The 23,168-nt window shown below is 36.0% G+C and overlaps 3 protein-coding genes across 5 annotated transcripts in view; all 3 read right to left on the reverse strand.

Annotated features, from left to right (window-relative positions):
* Window position 1: 1 nt before the first annotated feature.
* d2hgdh (D-2-hydroxyglutarate dehydrogenase) lies at window positions 2-6,961 on the reverse strand. The gene is made up of 10 exons (XM_058747732.1): window positions 6,823-6,961; window positions 5,841-6,164; window positions 3,887-3,944; window positions 3,669-3,808; window positions 3,339-3,532; window positions 2,910-3,078; window positions 2,440-2,583; window positions 1,805-1,947; window positions 1,546-1,711; window positions 2-1,165 (listed from the first exon to the last, which is right to left on the reverse strand). The coding sequence occupies exons 2-10, from the start codon at window positions 6,160-6,162 to the stop codon at window positions 900-902; spliced, it is 1,602 nt and encodes a 533-aa protein (XP_058603715.1). The 5' UTR covers window positions 6,163-6,164; window positions 6,823-6,961; the 3' UTR covers window positions 2-899.
* Window positions 6,962-7,417: 456 nt separating this feature from the next.
* On the reverse strand, window positions 7,418-15,484 carry znf622 (zinc finger protein 622). The gene is made up of 7 exons (XM_058765695.1): window positions 15,369-15,484; window positions 10,506-11,054; window positions 9,559-9,819; window positions 9,318-9,480; window positions 8,499-8,614; window positions 8,106-8,249; window positions 7,418-7,901 (listed from the first exon to the last, which is right to left on the reverse strand). The coding sequence occupies exons 2-7, from the start codon at window positions 11,050-11,052 to the stop codon at window positions 7,768-7,770; spliced, it is 1,365 nt and encodes a 454-aa protein (XP_058621678.1). The 5' UTR covers window positions 11,053-11,054; window positions 15,369-15,484; the 3' UTR covers window positions 7,418-7,767.
* Window positions 15,485-17,640: 2,156 nt separating this feature from the next.
* Window positions 17,641-23,168, reverse strand: part of zgc:110158 (uncharacterized protein LOC553590 homolog) — a 75,041-nt gene continuing 69,513 nt past the window's right edge. For 2 of the 3 annotated variants that reach the window (XM_058748570.1, XM_058748562.1), the window contains one exon: window positions 17,641-22,027. In XM_058748570.1, coding sequence (XP_058604553.1) covers window positions 21,998-22,027 — 30 coding nt within the window. In that variant the 3' untranslated portion in view covers window positions 17,641-21,997. The remainder of the gene's footprint in view (window positions 22,028-23,168) is intronic. The other variant, XM_058748553.1, reaches the window with a different exon arrangement.

A 23,168-nucleotide genomic window follows, 5' to 3' on the forward strand; every position in this document is an offset into this window, starting at 1 on the left:
ATGACATAAAGAAGTGTCCTTTACTGAAAATCACATGACTTTGGCAGTTTGATACAAGCTCGGAATCACTGGTTCAAAACAAATGATTTACAAAGGTTTCGAAGCTTCACAAAGCAGTGTTTCGAAAGCACCCATCATTATACTGTAGGTAGCTTGTAACCTCGAAGAGAAAAGAGTTAGCAAGGAAAGGGAAAGTGTTATTACCAGCAATAAAACACGAATCAACATAGTTTGCACAGCATCGCAGTCCATTAGCTGTGCACTGACTAGGCTCACTAAACGGTTTATGTTGGTAACAACACCAACCTCTAAATCAGATAATACTTTGGTCTATTTGCCTATAAATAGCCTTTCCAAGTAATAGTTTCCATCGTTACACCTTATCTTATGAATAGACATAGTTATGGCTAATGTCAGCCTTGCCTAACTTTTGTAACATTCTTTTAAAACGACTGATTTTCCCATGTCAAAACAACAACGGTATATAAATTACATAACTCCTTATTTCGCATATTTCCTGAATTTCAGTACTGGGAGAGTTTGATGTTGTTAGCTATATATATGCATAGGATGTAAATAAGATTACATATAAGATATGCATATTGTTAGCGACATTTGCACTGATTATCTGTTACCACGGGCTATCAGATTAACCCGAGCAGAGTAGCGGAGCCTAACCAAAACAGTATTCCTCCACAAATTACTTGAAGTTCATTCTTCAACCACTAGAGTGCAAAAAGACACATAGTATAGCTTTAAAGCATGACTTCTAAAACATAAGACTGAACAAATGAAATACTTAAGAGTTTGATCTATTAGTCCATTCAATATTATTACAATAACAACGTGGCAAAATAAAAACAGCCTTATTTTTCATATAAATCATGAACACCATTAAACTACTCGTGTATATTGTCTGGCAGTGTTTTGTAAGGGTTGAGAATGCCCTTAGGATCCAGCATGGCTTTAATGCTGCCCATGAGGGCGACAGCCTCTGAGGGTTTACTGTAGTAAATGTAGTTTCTCTTCTTCAGACCGAGCCCATGCTCTGCGCTGATGCTGCCTTTCCATTCGGATGTCCAATTGTACACATACGGCTCAATGGCAGCCAGTAGAGTGGGGTCTTTAGAAGGGGAAGTGATGTTCAGATGAAGATTTCCATCACCTGAAATATAAAAAAATACTTAAAAACCGAGAGCATTATGGGCAAGGTTTGAGGGTTTGTGCACATACGTATACTGCTGTTCAAAAGTTTAGTGTTGGTAAGATTTTTGAATGATTTTGAAAGTTGTCTTTTAAAACACTAGACATCACACACTCTGTAAATAGTGACTGCGCACAATTTCATTCATTACATGATTTTCTAAGACATCTGTCAACTCTGACTGCCCAAAATCTGCAGACTAGCTATAACTTTCAGTAACTAACCTCAACTTCTCCAGACTGCAAATCGGGGCAAAAAACTAGGCAAAAGTTGTGTGGTGTATTCCAGCTTCTGACTCAAAACAGTCCAGCAATTATTGTAAGACAAAAAGGTAGCCATACCAACATGTCCATAGCCCACAACATTCTTGGCCATGTCTCCAAGGTGCCCCCTCATGTCTTGGACTAAATCGTAGATCTTTTCCACTGGGAGGGAAATGTCATATTTATAGGTGTAGCCATCATGTGTCAGAGCTTCTGTGACTCTCTCCCTCAAAGACCACAATGCCTGTGAATGACACAAGATCTTCAGCACTAGACAGAACAAACGTCAAATTCAAAATCACGTTGAATTCTGCTAATCAACAAGTGAGCGGAGTGCCTTGATTTTTGTCGCCTCTGTTGCAACTGTCCCATCATTTACTAGAGATGATGTCATGACCTCCTCAAGGAATTTGTGTAGTTTTTCTTCATCATGTGTTGCGTTGGATCCAGCAGTCTCAATGACAATGTAAAAGGGACTTTCTGCAACACATATCATTCCAATAAGTCCAATAAAAAACAGAAATGACGGTTATCCAACATTTTTAAAACATCTACCTACCAAAAGTTGGCATGAATTGAAAATTCACACCGTATGGATTTTCTAAATGCATTTTATTGATCTTATTGTGAATGATTCAGCCATGCGGAGTATTTTTTTACTTTAGTCTTCTGGTCAATTAATAAACTTCTCTCTGATGATATATTCTGGACTTCTCCAATCATACAGTCTGCTTTAACCCTGTCCCTTTCTTACAATTGACCTTTAAGCTCACATTAAAATCTGCTAATGAATGAAATCTAATGAATAACTACTGAACAGAACCAAGTCCCCAATTCTATGTATTTTCCGATAGTCCACCTCACTTGGATGCATGTCACAAAAGAAAATATGTCACTACTTCCATTATATCTCAAAGTTAAGAACACAGATAACGGAGTTGTCTTTGAAATAGTAAAGACACTAGTGTTTACCTGTGATGGGATTGGTGAGTTTCAGATGCTTCTCCAGAAGGCTCATACAGGAGGCATCTAAAAACTCAAAAGCAGACAGGATCTCTCCCAGCATCCCTCTACAACACTGAAATGTTTCCAGCAGTTGCTGGAAGCTGGAGCACCCTGCAGGATACATGAGGAGCTGCAATAAGTTTTTTAGCCACACTATTTGCATGAAAAGGAGAACTGAGCATTAACTGAAACGATAACTATATTAGCATCCACACCAAAAGATAATAACCTTCTGTTTATTATAAGTACGCACTGCAGTTATGTAATCTGCTGCTTTAATGCTCAAGCTCTTCTCATAGGAAGCTCTTCTCAAGCATTCTGTCATAGAATTAGAATGATTATTAAAACTTTATAGTTATATTTATCAATTTGATGTGAACGGCCCTTAACACATTAACAAGTTTAAAATGTGCTTTACATTTGATGTGTCATTTTACCTAAAAAAGCTACATTGACAGCTTTAGGCTTGCGGGGGCACAGGATGGAAACTGCAGTAACGACTCCTAATGTCCCTTCTGAGCCAATGAAAAGCTGCTTGAGGTCATAACCAGTGTTGTCCTTGCGAAGTGTGGCCAGGCAGTTCAAAGCCCGCCCATCTGCCAAAACCTACACATGTGAGACATACAAGAATACAACTTAAAGCCATTTAGATCCTTTTCATCATACAAAAAGAGGCTGATTTCACAAAAGCATGAATGTATTATTATTAAAATGTATCTGGAATAATCATATATGAGCAAGAAATATATACTAATTTGACACCTTCATTGTCTATGTTGAGTCAGTTCTATGTGTTTTTTTAATGGAACATCATCCATCAGAATGTCTAGGGGGTTTATTTCTGTTAAAGTGGAGGTCCTCCTCACCACTTCCAGGCCCAGAACTGTTCCTCGAAGCGACCCGTAGCGCAAAAGTCTGAGACCACCTGCATTAGTGGACACATTCCCTCCGATATGGCAGCTTCCCTTCGCCCCTAGATCCAGCGGCATGATGAAGTCTCTTTCCTCTAGATAGTTAGACAGGTTCTCCAACACACAGCCTGCCTGACAAGTGAGGATACCTGGAAGCCAAACAAATATCCTCTCAAGAAATGTATTAAGGTATGATTTTGACTTGTTTTATATTTAAATTTGTCACTGATGACAGATGCTTCATGAAAAGTTACAATAGATAACGAGGTGATTTAGCAAACACACCTGAGATGTTGTTGAATGAGATGACTTGGTTCATTAAAGCAGTGGAAAGGATGATCTCATCAAAAACAGGGACACTTCCTCCCACCAGACCTGTGTTTCCTCCCTGCGGACACACTGCCAGATTCCGCTCATTACAGTACCTGTGAAAAACATGGATAATTTAATAGTACAATTTTTGTAACCAGCTGTAAAAGTCAATATGATCATGGAAAACTGACCTAAGAATCTGAGACACCTCTTCTGTTGTTTTGGGTCTCAGGAGTACTTCACTATTACCTTCAAGAAAAACACACCCATTAATTTAAATATATAACACTACACTTAGTGTGTCTAAACACTATCTTTAGATTGTATTTAGAATCTTCGGAATCTTTAGATTGTTTTATTGTTGTTTGAAAGAAATAATTATTTTATTCAGCAAGACAGATTAAATTGATCAAGTGACAGTAAAGACATTTTGAATTTAAACAAATATTGTTCTTTTGAACTTCTATTCATCAAAGAATCCTGAAAAAAATGTTTTCCACAAAAATATGAAGCAGCAGCAGCACAACTGTTTTCAATATTGATAATAATAAGGGTTTCTTTCTTGAGAACCTTTTATTCAATACTTTTTGAAACCTCCATTTGCCAGTTTAACAGCTCAAAATATTCTCCTATAATGCCTGATGAGGTTAGAGAACACCTGACAAGAGATCAGAGACCATTCCTTCATCCAGAATCACTCCAGACCCTTTAGATTCCCAGCTCCATGTTAGAGCTTCTTCTCTTCAGTTCACCACTCATTTTCTACAGGGTTCAGATCAGAGGACTGGAATGGCCATAGCAGAAGCTTGGTTTTGTGCTCAGTGACCCATTTTTGAGGTTTGTGTTTGGATTATTGTAAGGTTGGAAGATCCAAACATGGCCCATAATACGATTTCTAACAGAGTCAGTCACTTATAGATTTTTTCATCTGTTGGTACTTGATAGAATCCATGATGCCATGTGTCTAAACTAGATGTCCAGGACCTCCAGCAGAAATATCCCTGTGTTCACCAAACCTATCTTGACTGTTTGCTGCTAAAAAGCTCATTTTTTTAGTTTCATCTGATCATAGAAGCCAGTCCCATTTGAAGTTCCAGTCGTGTCTGATAACTGAATATGCTGGAGTTTGTTTTTGGATGAGCGAGGAGAATTTTTCTTGAAACCCTCCCAAACAACATGTGGTGATGTAGGTGCTGTTTGACAAATTTTATTTAAGGTTTTCTGACCCCGAGACTCAACTATTTTCTGCAATTCTCCAGCTGTGGTCCTCGGAGAGTCTTTAGCCACTCAAACTCTCCTTCTCACCGTGCATTAGGACGATGTAGACACACGTCCTCTTCCAGACAGTTTCGTAACACGTTATGTTGATTGGAAATTCTTAATTATTTCCCTGATGGTGGAAATGGGAATTTTCACTGCTCTAGCTCTTTTCTTAAAGCCACTTCACTAATTTGTGAAGCTCAATTATCTTTTGCTGCACATCAGAAATATATTCTTTGGTTTTTCTCATTGTGATGGATGATTAAGGGAATTTGGCCTTTGTTTTGTTTTCCCTTCTATTTATATTTCTGTGAAACAGGAAGCCATGGCTGGATAATTTTATGTTCATAATCACCCTGGAGTGCTCAAAATTGTGAATATGAATGGGAATATACTTCAGAGATATTTTACTCATAAGAATTTCTAGGGGTACCAATAATTGTGTCCAATGTGTATTTGAGAAAAACATTTATTTCATAATGATATTTCCCCCCATTTTAATTTCTTATTATCCAATGAAAGGTTAGATTTTTGTGAATTTTTAAAATAAAATATCAAAAGGATTAACAATGCAGATTAATTTTCACGGCCTTCTTTGGTCATATTTTACATTTTTACAAAGGTGCCAATAATTCTGACCACTACTGTATATATATATATATATATATATATATATATATATATATATATATATATATATAAATGTAAATAAACTTAAAATAAAAAAGTTGTTTTAAATTGTAATAATATTTAATGAACTTACTGTTTTAAAATATTCCTGACCCCAAACCTTTAAACTAAAATGTGACAAACGCTCACTTACTTATAGATAAACCATACATAAAACTTGAAAACTATTCTTTAGGAAATACAAATTGAGTTCACCTTCCACTGTCTTAAGCCAGTCTACATTGTTGGACTTTAGCAGGTCTGGATCAGTGATGGTTCTTCCAGGCAGCAGTGTTCTAAAGAAGGCAAGGTCTTCCTGTGTGACCCTGGAGAAGGGTAAGCGTGGTGGGGCAGCACCCGGGTTGCCTGGACTGGCTCCCAACCCTCTGCTGTGCACACAGCGATGCTGAATCTGCTGGCTGGAGCGCACTATCAGAGCTCTGCCTGCTGCAGTGAGACCAGTGCTGTACTGTGGGCACAGAGACCAAATATATGTGGACTTCAGAGGAAGTCTTGCAAACCTCTGAAACATCCCCATATCTATAGTGGAAAGAACATGACACAGATTATTTACATTTCTAACTGCAAAATTGTACTTAAGTTTATTCTACCACTCATCCAATGAGCAGATAACACAATTAGATGCACATTAACTTCAGTCTTATCACATAGGAGTAAATGGTTGATACAGTGAGCTAGCAAATCCATTACAGTGATCACAATACACAGTAATCATATTTCTAGAACACAATATATTATCTTATCTTGAATATGGTAATGTGGCAATCCGTTTACATGTTCCATAATAGTAATAATAATGGTGTATCAGAATATAAACCTAATACATTTAATGTATGTTATACCAGAATATAAACATATTATATATTACACTGTGATATATTATTACTTTATAATATAGAGGGTTATATTTATTTTACGTCACTGCATAATTATAATAACATAGATGGTCAGTGAACAGTTTGGTAAAGGCTCATAACGACAAATACTACTGACCCAAGTAGCTAGAAAATGCAAATGAAATACATTTCCCATGGTTTCTGTCTGCATTTGTTACATTAAAGGGTTAATTTAACAGCTTTAATACACCTGACTTGTTGGTGCTTTGACCCTTAGTTCATTAACATTCGTTAAATTTATTCTAAATCTTGCTACAAAACATATCAGGTAGGATACCTACTGTATCAGAGGTGTAGGGAGTTTCTGCTGGTTTCACATTATATCACAAAGGCAATTAATCTTCCAACACTTTTCCTACAACACAGTTCTGCTCAAATGTTATGATTAACTTCCTCGTGACCTTTGGGTTTTTGCAATAGGGTTACAAAGTGAAACAGCGCGGTCTATTGGCGAGGAGTAAAATGGCGCTCATTTATCCAGAGGGAAAGCGTGTGGTTCCTTTATTATAATTGTATGTGTATATATATATTTTTATACCACACATATTATAAGACAATGGCATCGTGTACGTTTAACTGATAATATGTGACCCCGGCTGTGAAAACCCAGCTAAAGTCATTTTTTGGTGATTTACTGGTTTCTATATTCAATCATCCTTCATATGGTAAAGAACATTCTGTGAAAATGAAACTGATATATTTATTACTGACTTAGACCATGTCAAAGGTTGAAATCATAGTGAAATTAATGGTTGAAATCAAACTTTGATGCTTATCTCAGATTTTGAGACTTTAGCCTGGATTTCACAGAGAGGGTCACATATTTTAATCTTTATTTTCTGGGAAAAAAAAAAAAAAAAAACACCAAACATGGAGTCAGGCATTGCTTATTTTATTGATAATTTATACAGTATTATAAATCTGAAGTAGGTTATTATAATATGTTTTGTTTTTTACAAGGAGTATTACAATTGTAAATGCTAATCATTATGAACAATTTTCAAACCCTAATGTAGCAATCTCATGTTGATGCTGGAAAAGCACATAATTTGGATATCTAAGCACAATTTTGCCTTATATACATTCATGCATGAAGTTCCAACTTTATTAATCACATTAACAGCACTTCACATGTCAGCTGAATCAACACACAGGCTATCATTTCAGACTACTGTTAATAACTCTGAAAAGTTGAATATCTACTGATGCTGATGCTACTAATTAGTTTAGAACATGACTTGTGCTCTGAAATGGGTCTGTTTGGTGGTGTTATTGCTCATGCCCATCTTCAGCATCCACTTGGACTTCATCCTCCGCACGTACTGCATGTCCTTCTGCTGCTGGCTCACAAAGCCTTTACCTGCAAGAGAAGACACGGTTTAAACAATCAATGGTGCAGAAATAAAGTTAACTACCACCAGACAAAGATAAGGAAAGGAAAGGAAGAGCCACACGATCTTCCATATCAACAAAACCAAATGCTGGATAAATCCTTGCCTGGACCATCAATAAAATATTTACTGGGCCCCTCTTTGACAGTCCTGACTTTGCAAACCTAACTTACCAAAGTCTCCTGCCCATCCAAGTGCTTTGTACTGTTTAAGGACTCGACCAACAGCCTTCTGGTTATGAGCTGGAACCAATGCCCTCTGAACACCAAACCTCTGCTTATAGTACCTCATTAGGGAGCGATGGCCAATCTTTGCACCTGTAACAAACAGCAACAACAAAGTTTGTTTTTATATGCATTTTAATTTTGAATTACATGCTCATATCAGGAGAAAATTACTTTCAAGAGTAAAAGCCTGATGGAATCAGTTAGGTATAATTATTCTTCAAAAGGAAATATTTCCTGGCATGCTAAATATTTCATCTAAATATCAAGCCAATGTCATAATTAAATGTCAACATAACGGTTAAACAGAAACGTGTTGTAAATACAGCTGTTCATCAGTACCTGAGGGCAAAGTGAGCTCCAGAGTCTCATCATCAAATGCTACAGTCTTTTCATCAGGCAGTTCACCATCCTTCATCTCCACATCATCTCCATCTTTAGCATCAGGATAACTGCTCCTGTATGTTTAGAGGGACAATGATTATTGCTCACATTTAAAATACATTTTATTTTAAATATTACTGCTGATGGTGTTTACCTTTTCTATCTAGACGTTACAACTAAAAATGTCACCCAAGAAATCTATTTTAAATCAGAAAGCAAAAAAAAAAAAAAAAAAAAATGAATGTGTTGCATTACTGATTAATTTAATAATGTAGGCTAATGTTAATTTCTTAGTACTTCAAGTCATAGAAGTTTGTTCAAATTAGTACCTAGGGTTAATACAACTTAATTAATATTAAGCAAGATGCACAAGCATTGCTCACAGTTTGTGGGGAAGTCGTGGCCTAATGGTTAGAGTCGGACTCGTAACCTAAAGGTTGTGAGTTTGAGTCTCAGGTCCGTCAGGAATTGTAGGTGGGGGAGTGAATGTACAGCGCTCAATACCACGACTGAGGTGCCCTTAAGACAGGCACTGAACCCCCAGCATAAATGGCTGCCCACTGCTCCGGGTGTGTGTTCACTGTGTGTGTGTGTTCACTGCTGTGTGTGTGCACTTTGGATGGGTTAAATGCAGAGCACAAATTTTGAGTATGGGTAACCATACTTGGCCACATGTCACTTCACTTTCAGTCATTTTTTATTTACTTACAAATCATGTGATATAAAATGACAATCCAACAAAACACCTTATAACAAAACATTTTAACAAATGTGTACCTGAAGTCATAGAAGTCTGCGAACTCAAGTGCGGCGTCTCCGTCTGTGAATAGTTTGCAGTGACTCTTGTCGGTCATGTGTGCCTGAACTGCTTCTGTAGTGTAGAACGACTTCCCTTTTTCGTTACACCATAAGCACACCTTACCAACACCAACCTTCTCTCCTACAGAGAAACACACAGATTAACGCAAATTCATAATTAATATTTTGAAAGACAACTTCAGTTCTTTCTCTGGCTTACCCAGGTATAAAATAAATCCTCTCAGGTCCACCAGATACTCAATATCAGGGAGGAAGAAGCTGTGTGTTTTGGTCATGTGCGTCATGTTTCGGGCGAGTGAGTGTGAATGATGTCCGCAGAACAGACAGTCTGTCACTGGGATGACCCCAGGAGCCGGAGCTGCCCCAGATGTGGAGTCCTCCTCCATCTCTTCCTCCTCCTCTTCTTCATCATCATCATCATCATCATCACCATCCATATCCTCATCAACATCCTCCCATTCTTCAAAGAAAAACCGAGATTCTTAATTAGCAAATCAGTCAAGTCAGAATTATTTATATGTAACTTTCTACAACACAGACTGTTTTAAAGCATCTTCATATTATTAAACATGACAATTGCAGTGTGCATGTAAAATTCATCAATTATGAAACTAATTGACTTTCAACTCTAAAGCAGCTCAACAGATGATAGTTCAATTCAGTTCAATGTTGATTCAATTCAGTTCAATAACTGTCAATGTTGGTAAGTTCATATAACACTACAAAAGACAATAGTGCCATTATCCAGCTCAATTCAGTTCAAATTTTGTTCTCATTTAAAAGTGTCAGCACATTTAAATCAATAATATCACTAAATATTAACTGTCTTTTAAACTGAGCAAGCCAAAAGTGACAGCTGCAAGGCAACAGTGATTTTATTGTGTGTATTTCGTTGTATTTATCGTCAGAAAGATGTTTTGTTATGATTTATATTGTACTTTTAATTATTTTTTAATCTTAAATTTATTAATTACCTAGCACCTTACTTTAATAATTTTTTTACTGTTATTTGTTACTTTTACTGTATATTTTCCTTTTCCTGTCATAATGCTTTGGCAATATTCAATGTAAACAATCATGCTAAAACAGTAATTTTAAATTCAAAAACTGAAATTAAAATTGCATTTTATTGTAAACCATTCTTACCCTCCTCCTCCTCCTCTTCTTCACCCTCCTCCCCTGCGATCTTCTTGGCCTGCTGCTCGAACCACTGCAGCCGAGGCGGTTTGTCCGGCCGTGTTCTGACCCGTTTCTCTGTGGGTGTGGCTTTAGAGGGAGTGTGTCTCTGCTGCTCCCTGAGTGCTTTCTGAAGCGCTTCATTCTGTGCGTCTTTATCTAGCTCCGCCCCTTTCTCTAGATTCTTCTCATTCATTCGCTGGACAGTCTCCTGGGCGGCAGCCAAGGCTTTCCTCTCAGCCTGCTGGTGCTTATTGGATTGGATGTGATTGCCGTAAGCATTGTCAGTGGAGAATTTTTTGTTGCAGGTGGCGCAGTAGGTGCCGCCGCTCTGACTCTGCTGCTCAGCCGCTGCCCGCTGTGCCAGCACTCGCTCCTGGAAGTTTTCTGCGGTGACCGGAGGCATGTCTGCAACCTTTCTCTTCAGATTGTAGCGGTGCCAGTCTGTTTTATAATGTGCCCGCTGGACCTCCCCATCAGAGAACTGCACACGGCAGCTGATGCACGTGTACGACATGACTGCAGAAAAATATACAGCGATTATGAATCAAATTCTTTCATGATATTTTTAAATTTGGGTCACATTTGTGATTCTGACAGTCTAAACTGCCCAAAGACCAAATTTGAGTGAATTTAATGCATTACATGTTAGTTTAATTATATTTATTTTCTATTTGTTTATTTCATGATCCTCTAAATTAAGCACTGTTCATTTCTATATATTAAAAAAAAGAGAAAAATATTAGAGAAAACTAATTTTATAGTATTTTTCAATTAATGCAATATTTAAGTTAAAATGGAGCAAATTCATTTAAAATCTAATGATTGGGGACAGATTAGTAATAAAAATCATATGTGACCCTGGACCACAAAACCAGTCATAAGTAGCACGGGTATATTTATAGCAATAGCCAACAATACATTGTATGGGTCAAAATTATAGATTTTTCTTTTATGCTAAAAATCATTAGTATATTAAGTAAAGATCATGTTCCTTGAAGATATTTTGTAAATTTTCTACCATAAATATATCAAAACTTAATTTTCGATTAGTAATATACATTGCTAAGAACTTCATTTTAGGGCTGCAACAACGAATCGATTAAATCGATAAAAATCGATTACTAAAAGCGTTGGCAACGAATTTCATAATCGATTCGTTGTGTCGCGCGACGCGAGACGTTTGATTATTAAAAAAAAAAAAAAACTTTAGTTGAGCGGAGCGGAGTGAACACACTCGGTCTCTCTCGGCACGGATGCTAGCAGAGTTTGGCGCCTCATAAATAAAAAACAAAAGTAAAAAAAACAAAAAAAACGAGCGGAGGTAGAGGAAAGATACATGGCGGAGGCAGAGAAATCCGTGCGACCCAAGTCATCCAAGGTGTGGGAGCAGGGGCGGTGTTTGCGTATGGCAGAGTATGGCAGTTGCCATACCCTAGCCCAGTCAGGTGCTGTGAAAAATTATCCAAACTTGAGTCGCTTATAATTCGTTTTATTATTTTAAATCAGAGAGTTTTAAAAATAGTAAACCAATGATAAGCATTAAAATAACTTGTCAGTAAAACTGAACGCCATTGGATCATCGAGCTCTCAGCGAGACCTCGTAACTTCACCCCGCCTCCGTTCAGATTGACGCGCGCACAGCCTGGAGAAGATGAGATCTCTGCTTTTTCGCAATGCAAGGGTGAATAAATAATTGGTGTTTGAATAGTACAGCGTTTTCTTTACTCAAACACTATGTCAGTAAAGGATAATGTTTTTGTGTGTTTGAAGAGTGGAGAAGAATTAGTTATTTGCTGTCTATATACGTTTTAAATATCCTGTGCATTATGTGCATAAGCGCTTAATTTGAGATTTTGGCCAAGTGTATTAAACAACAAGAAAAACTAAGCGCCCATATAGCTACAATCAAAGTTATATAACCTGTAAAAGTTGATGAAAGCATAATGCACTTGCTGCTTCAGATAACAGTTACAGCCGTTCTAATGACAGACAAAACACTCCATCTCCGTCATTCTCTGGTCAAAACATTATTAACTCCATTTGAGCTTGATTTTCATATAATGTTAAGTGCAGGTGTCTGATACAATACCAACGCTAACGACGCAGTGTTGTTAAATTATTTAATTTTTGCACTCCCAAAAGTCTATATATTTGGCAGATGTAAAGCATACATGTGTATGTTTTTGTGTTAGTCCATTTTATTTTATTTTATTATTATTATAACAGCTCAGGGATGTTCAAGGAGCAACATGTTTGTGCACTTTCTAAAGATTTTAGTTCTGTTTTTGAATAAAGGGTTGGAAATGAATGCTTTTTTTTTTTTAAATCCGATTCATCGATTAATCGAAAAAATAATCGACAGATTAATCGATTATTAAAATAATCGTTAGTTGCAGCCCTACTTCATTTCGACAATTTAAAGGCGATAATATTTTCTCAATATTTAGATTTTTTTGCACCCTCAGATTCCAGATTTTCAATTAGTTGTATCTCGGCCAAATATTGTCCGATCCTAACAAACCATACATCAATGGAAAATTTATTTATTCAGATTTAATAAATCTTTCAATTAAAAAAAATATTTGACCCTTATGACTGGTTTTGTGGTCCAGGGTCACATATGTACTATGCTGTAGAGACAATAATGCCTGTATAAACATATATAGGCCTACAAGATTGAACAGAAAATGCTTTTCGTAATTATCAGGGAGTCATCTCAATTATCACCAGTAAAGTATGGAGTACCACAAGGATCTGTCCTAGGTTCTCTGCTATTTTCAATATACATGTTTTCCCTTATTAATATTATTAGAAAATACTGGATTAGTTTCCATTGTTATGCTGATGATACTCAACTATATATCTCAACAAGACCAGATGAAACTTCTGAACTATCTAAGCTAACAGAGTGTGTTAAAAATGTAAAAGATTGGATGACCAATAATTTTCTCCTATTAAATTCAGAAAAGACAGAGATATTACTTATTGGACCAAAAAACAGTACACAGAATCTATTGAATTACAATTTGCAACTAGACGGATGTACTATTACTTCCTCTACAGTCAAAAATCTGGGTGTTATATTAAGACAGCAACTGAAAATCATATTTCCTATGTTACAAAAACAGCATTCTTCCATCTTAGAAAGCTACGAAACATGTTACCCGTTTCCGATGCAGAAAAGCTAATTCATGCATTCATGACCTCTAGGCTGGACTATAGTAATGCACTGCTAGCTGGTTGTCCTGCATCTTCAATAAACAAGCTACAGGTAGTCCAAAATGCAACAGCTAGAGTCCTTACCAGGTCAAGAAAATATGATCATATTACCCCAATTTTACAGTCTCTGCACTGGCTACCTATTAAGTTCCATATCAGTTACAAAATAGTATTACTTGCCTATAAGGCCCTTAATGGTTTAGCTACCTAACTAATCTTCTATCTCGCTACAATCCTTCACGCTCCCTAAGGTCGCAAAACTCTGGACTTTTGGTAGTACCTAGGATAGCAAAGTCCACTAAAGGAGGAAGAGCTTTTTCACATTTGGCTCGCAAACTCTTAAATAGCCTTCCTGATAACGTTCGAGGTTCAGACACACTCTCTCTGTTTAAATCTAGATTAAAAACACATTTAGCCAAGCATTCATATAATGCATCTCATAACCTTGTACTGCAGTTATATCTGATCAAACGCACATTATTATTCTTTAGCTTGGGTTGAACATATCATTTTTGCTTGGATGGAACAGCAGCTACGCAAATTATGTCTCTATTTGTTTCTCTGTTTCTGCCACGGGGTAACTAGGAATTACACAAGCTTCAGTCTGGATCCAACCCTTAAAAGATCTGAGATGATCAAACACCTAAGAAGAGATGATGCCAACCCCTCAGAGGACCTCAGAGGATGCCAACCCTCAGACAACAAACAGAATTACCAAATTTTGCCATAAGTTAAATATATTAAGTTTCTACAATATATAAATATATTGTAGAAACTTAATTTCCTGTAAAGCTGCTTTGCAACAATTTGTATTGTGAAAAGCGCTATACAAATAAACATATTTTATATAAATATAGGTTTAGACATCAAGGCTACGGTTGTGAAAGTTTAGGGTTTGTTTGTGCACTTTTGTACTAATTTGCAAAAATGTTGCTCTGTTACATTCACACCAGTTTATAGGTTTGTCTGCATTATTGTATGTGTTTGAGTGGGAGTGTCTATAATGAACTCTGATGAAAAGTTATTTAGTACATGGAAACGTCAAAAAATATATCGAAATATTGTTTGTCCAAAATTATGTAATCAATAAACAGTGAAATAACAGCACAGAAAACCTTTATTTATGTAGTTGTTCAACTAACCTCTACAGCAAAAATGCAAGATAAAATGCATAATATTTTACACAATTATTGTAATTCAACACAGTATTGAACTAGGTGTTTGTCACAACTACACCAAACCTCTTATAAAGAAAATAAACATTTGAACACTTGTATTTTTTACTCAAAATCTGTATTTACTGGGTGTTATATTATGTTATACTGATGCGTGTTACCAGCACGACATCTCCGGTGTCTTCTACATTAAATGAGATAGACTTATCTAAATAAACATCGGACACCGCACACTCGTATGAGAGATAAAAGTATGATGTTTTAAACAACTGACGTGAAGCCATATGTAACGTTACTTTTTAGCAACATAACAATGTTGCCAAACCGTTAAATAATGTAATATTTGCGTATACCATAACAAGAATAATATGTGGTAAATCTCTATAGAATTACTTCAATATATTTCATTTTCATATATGAGAAAGTGTGATCTTACTTGGTTTATTTGATCCTTCCTATTAGAAGTTTACTGCCTCACAGCACTGACAACACGAGGATGGTGAAATAACCTTTGACCCCGAACACAAGTGCGCTCGCGGACACTGCGCCGCCCTGCGTTGTGGAGGATAAACCACATCTTTCGTGTAAATGTCAAAACTCTTTTATTAGACATTACATGGTTTTCTGTTTCGGTAAAAATCTATCTATCTATCTAAATTATAATGTGTGCGTTACTCTGCAACTCGGAGAGATGCTTCTCAAATCTAACGTACTCACTTACCAATTAGTGTAGGCTACAGTAGAAATATACAAAATTATAATCTTCTGTGACAGTGAAACACTGTAGTGCAGGTTTAAGACTGGATGTAGTAATTTAATATTGACCAAATGAAAACCCCGTATTTGTTGACCACTATTCTGAATATCAGAGGGAATATTCCGTTTTTGTGGTCCTTGGTGAATTGGTAAACCCCCGCCTGGTAATAAATTAAACTTCAGTTTTAACCAGATATAATTAAATTTGGAAAATAAATAAATAAATAAAAATCTTCAGTCACTAATGGCACCATTTCGTGTGAATGAGCCAATGCCACCAAAGATATGCAATAAAAAGATGAAAGACATGGTCCATAATATCAATGCATGTATTTAATTAATGTGGGTGAGCCTTATGAAAAAAATAATTAAATAAAAATAAAACAAACTGTAATACTCTATACCGTTTGAAATAATGTTTGTTTTAGTTAACAGTGTAAAGTATCACAGCCTCTTTCAAACTGCATGTCTGCTTCCTGAAGGCTAAAACTTTTATTCTCCCCTACATTACAAAAGGTTATTAGGAGATAATGAACATTCCTGTAAAATTGTTGTGAACAAATATTGTGCCCTTGTGTAGTCCACTTTAAACATGATTCAGAGCTCATAGACATCTAAGGAATGAATTCAAAGCGCTTTTTAATAATTCATTGTGAGTTATTGCAGTGTGTTTCACAGTATACGCCTGACACTGGTAAATCTCTGTATGAAGGGGACATTTCAATCAGCACTTTCTTTTTCATCACGAGAGTCATGTATAATCTGGCAGTTGGAATATTTCTATACCTCAGGGACATCACAACCTTGGAGACTTAATAGCATTAATGCGGTTTGCATGAGTTCTTGCTGGCACCCCTCAATTGAAATTAATTGCAGCCCAAGGGTCACTGTTTCACCACATTAATTAATATTCACACTCTTCCCTAGGAGAAAAGCAGTGGCGATTTATAACGGCCGTACCCTCCTCTCCAGCCACACGAGAGGGGCACTTCCTGCCAGAGAGATTGATGTTGGTGCCATACACTGAGTTCTCAGGGGACAAGAGAGAGGATGAAACTAGAAACCTCTGACAGAGGAGACCTCAACAGCACAGCCGGTTAAATATCCACAGAACATGCATTGCACACCATCACAATGTTAGCCACGAACAGGCAAAGAATCAGAAATATAACATAATTATGATTTCTAAAACTGTTTTTAAAAACAAGTTTATTTTACTCCTTTACTGCATTTATTTGATCAAAATGTAATATTGAAAAATGTGTTTATAATTTAAAACAACTTTTATTTATTTGAAAATGTATTCATGTGATGCAAAGCTGATTTGCTGCTCAAGAAACATTTATTTTTATTATGTTGAAAGTGGCTTTGCTGTATAACATTTTTGTAGAAACCATGAATAGGACCAAAAGAGCGTTTATTTTTAACAATGTTTACATTTGTAACAATGTTAACGTCTGAATGAATTAATTTACTGATCTTTTCAATAATAAAATGCTATAAAATTGGAATCTGAAGAAGAAAAAAAAACATATAGTTTAAAAATAGTTATATAATCAGTGTGAGATGAGCATGTACAGTAAAATGCTTTAAAAAAAAGTGTCCCATTAACTGCAGATGTACAGAACTGTTCAAAAGTTTGGGGTATTTTTATTTATTTGTTTGTTTTTAATTGTTTTTAAATACATTAATACTTTAATTCAGCAAGGATGCATTAAATTGATCAAAACTGACAGCAAATACATTTATAGTATTTCTTTATCAAACAAATGTTCTTTTGAACTTACTATTCATCAAATGATCATGACAAAAATCTATATTTCCACTAAAATATTAAGCAGAACAACTGTTTTCAACATTGATAACAATATTAAATATTTCTTGAGCAATAAATCAATCAATCAGCATATTAAAATAATTTCTGAAGGATCATGTGACACTGAATACTGCAGTAATGATGCTGAAAACTTTGCCATCATAGGAATAAATGACTTTTTAGAAATACATTAGATTATATAGCTATTAGTTATTTTAATAATACTTCACAATATAAATGTTTTAATGAATTTAATGAAAAGCAGTGAAATGTCAGCATAAGAGACTTTAATAAAATTAAAAATCTTAAAAACGGTAGTTTACAAAAGCAGGTGAAGTGAACAGGACGCATAAAAGGAACACACACATTTCAAAATAAATTGTTTTAATAATAAATTAAGAGCTGGGAGAGCAGAAAGTCTTGGTAAAAGGGGTTATGTTATTTTATTAGTCTTAAATTTGTATCTACAACGAAGGGACAAGCAAAAAATAAGCAACAACTCCATGAAAAAAGAAACCAAAGAGCGAAAAGAAATACATTATTGAAGCACTTTTTCCATCCTTTTTTAATAAGCAACTTTTAAATCTAAAAGAAACTTTACAATATAAAGAAACATACAAAGAACATCTTAATTTACTACACAAGACAGAAAGAGTCCCTAAGACAAGGATCCGAACTACCCTAAACATGAAATACAAAGCAAACCCAGGAGACAGACTGCTTTATACTCAATACTGCTTTTCATTTGTCAGAAAGAACAACAGTGAAGGAGGATTTTTTTTTCTTTCCCACATCTGAAGCCCCTCCGCACGTCGTCTCCTTGCTAATGTTACAGTATCGTACAGCGTCACAACAGAATTACAGAGATGGCCAACGACGTGAGCGGTTTACATACGGAGGACTGGCTGAGGAGAAGAAACCGCAACCTATAAAACACTATCTCAAGAGAACATTTTCATTTTATTACCTTTTTTTAAAATCCCTACTCCGAACAAGTTTTTAAACCTTTTTTTGTTTGCATTTTTTTCATTTAAATAGATAAAAATCCTTCATAGTAAAGTTTGCAATGTGTGGTCCCTTTTGCACATAAAGAGACAAGTCCTGTGTTCATGTATGTCCACATAGGCAATGTGTTAAAAGGTGGGCTGCTGTCTGGAAAGTGCAAAGTGAGGACACGTCCGAGAGAGAACGGATGCATCGTGAGGCTTTCGCCCTCCACATACGTCCCTCCTGTGAGTGTCTAGTCTACAAGGAGCGAACGGTACCGCTTCAAACACCCCTTACTTTCCTGTTCTCCTAAAACATGAGCGCTCAGACGTCGTTTACTAAGTAGAGGCTGACAAAACTTTACATTTGCATGATTTAGTACATCTGTACAGAGTCAAAGACAGAGAATGGTGACTCTTTAACTACAAACATGGGTTCTTCCTTTACATTATTTTTTTTTTTTTACCCCCAAGATCTCATTGTATTCATTGGTAGTGACTGAAATATCAAAACATGTCAATGATATCAAAATGCATTTTACAGTATTTACAAACAAACAAAGTAATAAAATAAGATAGACGCTGTATAAATGTGTGTTTCTCTGTGTACATCGTGTCATCAAGCTGTGGAGAACTTAAAAACAGGTGCTGTGTGATTAATGTGTGTGTATGTAATCAGCAGGAGGATTTTAGCATTTAGCTCTGATATTTACCGGTTCCTTCTGATCCCTAATAACCATTTCACTGAGAGCCCTATACTTCCAAAAACACATTTTGTTTCAAGAGATAAGACCACCCAAAAACCACTCGCCCTCACGTCATTCCAAACCTGTGTGACTTTCAGCAGAAAACAGAAGAAGATACTTAGAAGAATGTTGGTAACCAAATAGTTTTGGTTCCCATTGACTTCCATTTCATGGTCAATACAGACCGAACTTTTTAGTTATCGACATTCTTCAAAAGAATAGATTGAAAAGACAGATTGAAATTAACTTCAAAAAGATGTTTTGAAAAATGTTATTAACCAACCAATTTCAGTTCCTATTCACTTCCATTGTATGAAAAAAATAAAATAAACTGAAGTCATTGGAGACTGAAACAGTTTAGTTATTAACATTGTTCTTCCAAAACGAAAAAAAAATAAAATAAAAAAATAAAAAAAAGTTTCACTTCCCATCGACTTCATGGACAAAAATTATAGGGACCGAAACAGTTTAGTTACATTCTTAGTTAGTAACGTTCTTCAAAAATATCTTCTGTAACAAGACAGATTAAAACATCTTCTTTAAGAATATTTTGAAGAATTGGTAACCAAACAGTTTCTGTTCCCATTGACTTACACTATATGGCCAAAAATTACAATTGAAGTCAATGGGAACCAAAATGGTTTATTTACTAACGTTCTTTAAAATTCTTCTGTAACAAGATAGATTAAAACAACTTCTTTAGGAATATTTTGAAGAATTGGTATCCAAACAGTTTCCATTCCCATTGAGTTACACTGTATGGCCAAAAATTACAATTGAAGTCAATGGGAACCAAAATGGTTTATTTACTAACATTCTTCAAAATTCTTCTTTAACAAGATAGATTAAAACATTTTATATATATATAAAATTATTCTACATATATATTTTGAAGAATGTTGGTAACCAAACAGTTTTGGTTCCCACTGACTTCCATAAAATATCTAAAATATGTTTGGTTACCAATGTTCTTCAAAATATCTTCTTTAACAAAATAAGACTGAAGACCTTCTTTAAGAATATTTTGAAGAAGGTTGGTAACCAAAAAGTTCCCATTGGCTTTCATTGTATAGACAAAAATTACAATGTAAGTCAATGGCAATCAAAACTCTTTAGTTAGAAAGTCACAGTTTTGGAACGACGCAAGTAAATGACAGCATTTTCATTTTTGGATGGACTATCCCTTTAAAAAACCAAACGCAAAAGACAAATGAAAAAAAATGCATGTTAATATTATGAAACACACAGGCTGTGAGCACATTTAGTCCATGTATCCCTCATTCAGTAGTCCCTGGACATCCTATTACTATCCCCTTATCTAATAAGCTCAGAAAAATAAGCCCTGGATGTGGCTGACATCTCACGTTTTTGAAGTTGATTAGACGTAACACAGAACACATACTTAACAAAATGTGTTTGAGGAGGAGGGCTCTATTAGCACACCCGAAAAAATCTCCAGTATGATGAGCACCGAGCCAACAGGATCCTCGTTTGTAATGTCGTGTGACTAGAGACACCCTGTTCAGATTCATGCAGAAGGAAAGCATGTGGGCCTCTGGGGAGGGACAGAATGATACAAATCTTCAAGAGGTATCTTAGACTGGCATATTTACATGTGTACAATATGTCCTGACGGGTCGCATGCGAGACGTGTGCACGATAAATCAATTCATGAACAAAAACAACAAATAAATAAGTTGTGAATCACGGTGAGCAGACATCTGTCAAGTTTAGCACTAGTTAGTTGTATAACCGCATGTTTCCGGCTCTGGTATGACATCACTTCCTCTCTACAGATAGATTGAGACTCCAAAACGTGTTGTTGGATGCACAGGCTGGTCTGAGGAGGTTACAGTCGCTGCTGGTTTGGGCCTCGCGCCTCATGGTCTCAGACGTTCACTCAACAGGGACAATGAAACTACATTTCCTGTATATAGATGTATACTAGAGACGTAGAAGAAAAGGTACGGCTACCTTTTTAATCTGCGGGAGGTAAGATTTCACAGCAAACACAAAACGTAGTGTAGACTTCCTGCAAAAGTCATGACACTGTTATTGTGCATTATGGATGTGTGCTTTTTTTCTGTCGAATTTGTGGTTTACATACAATGTGCCCCTTTCAAAAAAAGATCGAAACCTAATCAGTAACCATCATTACAATATTAATAAAAATAAAATCAACAATTGATAATAATACAATACATACACAGAATAATGAAAACGTTCATTGCCGAACCCATCGTAACGAGTTTCCTCTTGCATTTACACAATAAAATGGAGGAAAAAGGTGCAGATAATTTCCACTGTAAAAACGACTGCATCCATTCAAGATTAAAAAAACGAATCAAAAAAGTGGAGTGAGTTCATAAAGATCATAAAGTGAGCAGCCCGGTGAAGCGTGTGTCTGCTCAAACACACACCTGCCTTCCTGTGTGTTCAGCCCTGTTAGTGTCCTGAACCAGAGAGGAAGTCCGGGAGGCAGGGAGATTCAGTCAACAAGCTCTTCCTGTGGCTCTGGGACTGTTTCCTGTTGCCGGTGGCCATTTTGCACAAGCTGGGATGGGCCACTTTCATGTGAGTCCTCTGCTCGTGGGGCATCCCAGAAGGCTGTGCAGAAAAAGCCAGAGTTCCGTGGGCAGAGGGTGCCGGGGATTGATCGACGTGAAGGGGGGACGGGGTTAAAAAAGGAACGGGGGCGGTCGGAGGGGGTTTGAAAACGAAACGAAAAAGAAAACCCCAAATAAAACAAAACAAGAAGAAATCACACACTCATCGTCATGTTGGGTGAATACTGGAAAGAGACAAAGGGGAGGGGGGGGATATATAGCGGAGGTGAGATCATGAGAACTCTACACAGAGCAAATACAAGATGGTTGTGTCATCACCGTCCCAAAATACAGCAAGAAAATGCATGATTTTGTCGACAAAGCAGTAACCGAGGGACAAATAACTTGGAAAGTGTCTGTCCAGGAAACTGCTGGTCTTTTATAACAAAAGCCATTTCCAGCACTCACTCTTGGACTGAATCAATAACACTTACAAATCAAATCATTTTTTTTTTTTTTTTTTTAACTGATTTGATATTCTGGTCTGTAAGTAAGATGGTCAGTGGGTGTGGCCTTCTGAGTGCCTGCTGGGCAAAGCTACACTACTGCTCAAACGTTTGGGGTCAGTAAGATTTTAAAATGTATTTGAAAGCTGTTTCTTGTGCTCAACAATGCTGTGTTTATTTGATCATAAAAACAATACAAATCTTAATATTTTGAAATACTGTAACAATTGTAACTGTTCTACTTTTTTTTTTTTTTAATCAGAAATCATTCTAATATGCTGATTTGGTGGACAAAAAACATTTCTTATTATAAATAGGGATGTCAACGATTAATCGACGATCTATAAAATTCGTCAAATGGCAAAACAGCACAGAGTATGGCTTTAAATGTACAGAATGAACGGCATGAACCCAAAAGCATGGTCGTGATGTAAAATTTCCCTGCTAACCAATTATTTATTTTGAATACCGATTATATAAATTGCAAACAACGAGAACCATGAAACCATTTTAAAAAGGTGCATTGAGCAGTCTCCATGACAGGATATGAAACAGCCAAAGTAAAATGATCCCAAATGTAATATGGTGCGCTCTCTTCATTTTATCAAACGATCGTAATCATATCTATTCATTTTACAATCCTGCTATATTTAAACTTTTATTTAAACATATATACACATATACATATATATATATATATATATATATATATATATATATATATATATATATATATATATATATATATACACACACACACGGTCAGAATTGTTGGTACCCTTGGTAAATATGATCAAAGGCGGCTGTGAAAATTAATCTGCATTGTTAATCCTGTTATTTAAAAAATTCACAAAAATCTAACCAATCTAAAAATCTAATT

This window comes from Onychostoma macrolepis, chromosome 02 (genome assembly GCF_012432095.1).
Source record: "Onychostoma macrolepis isolate SWU-2019 chromosome 02, ASM1243209v1, whole genome shotgun sequence".
Lineage (NCBI taxonomy): Eukaryota > Metazoa > Chordata > Actinopteri > Cypriniformes > Cyprinidae > Onychostoma > Onychostoma macrolepis.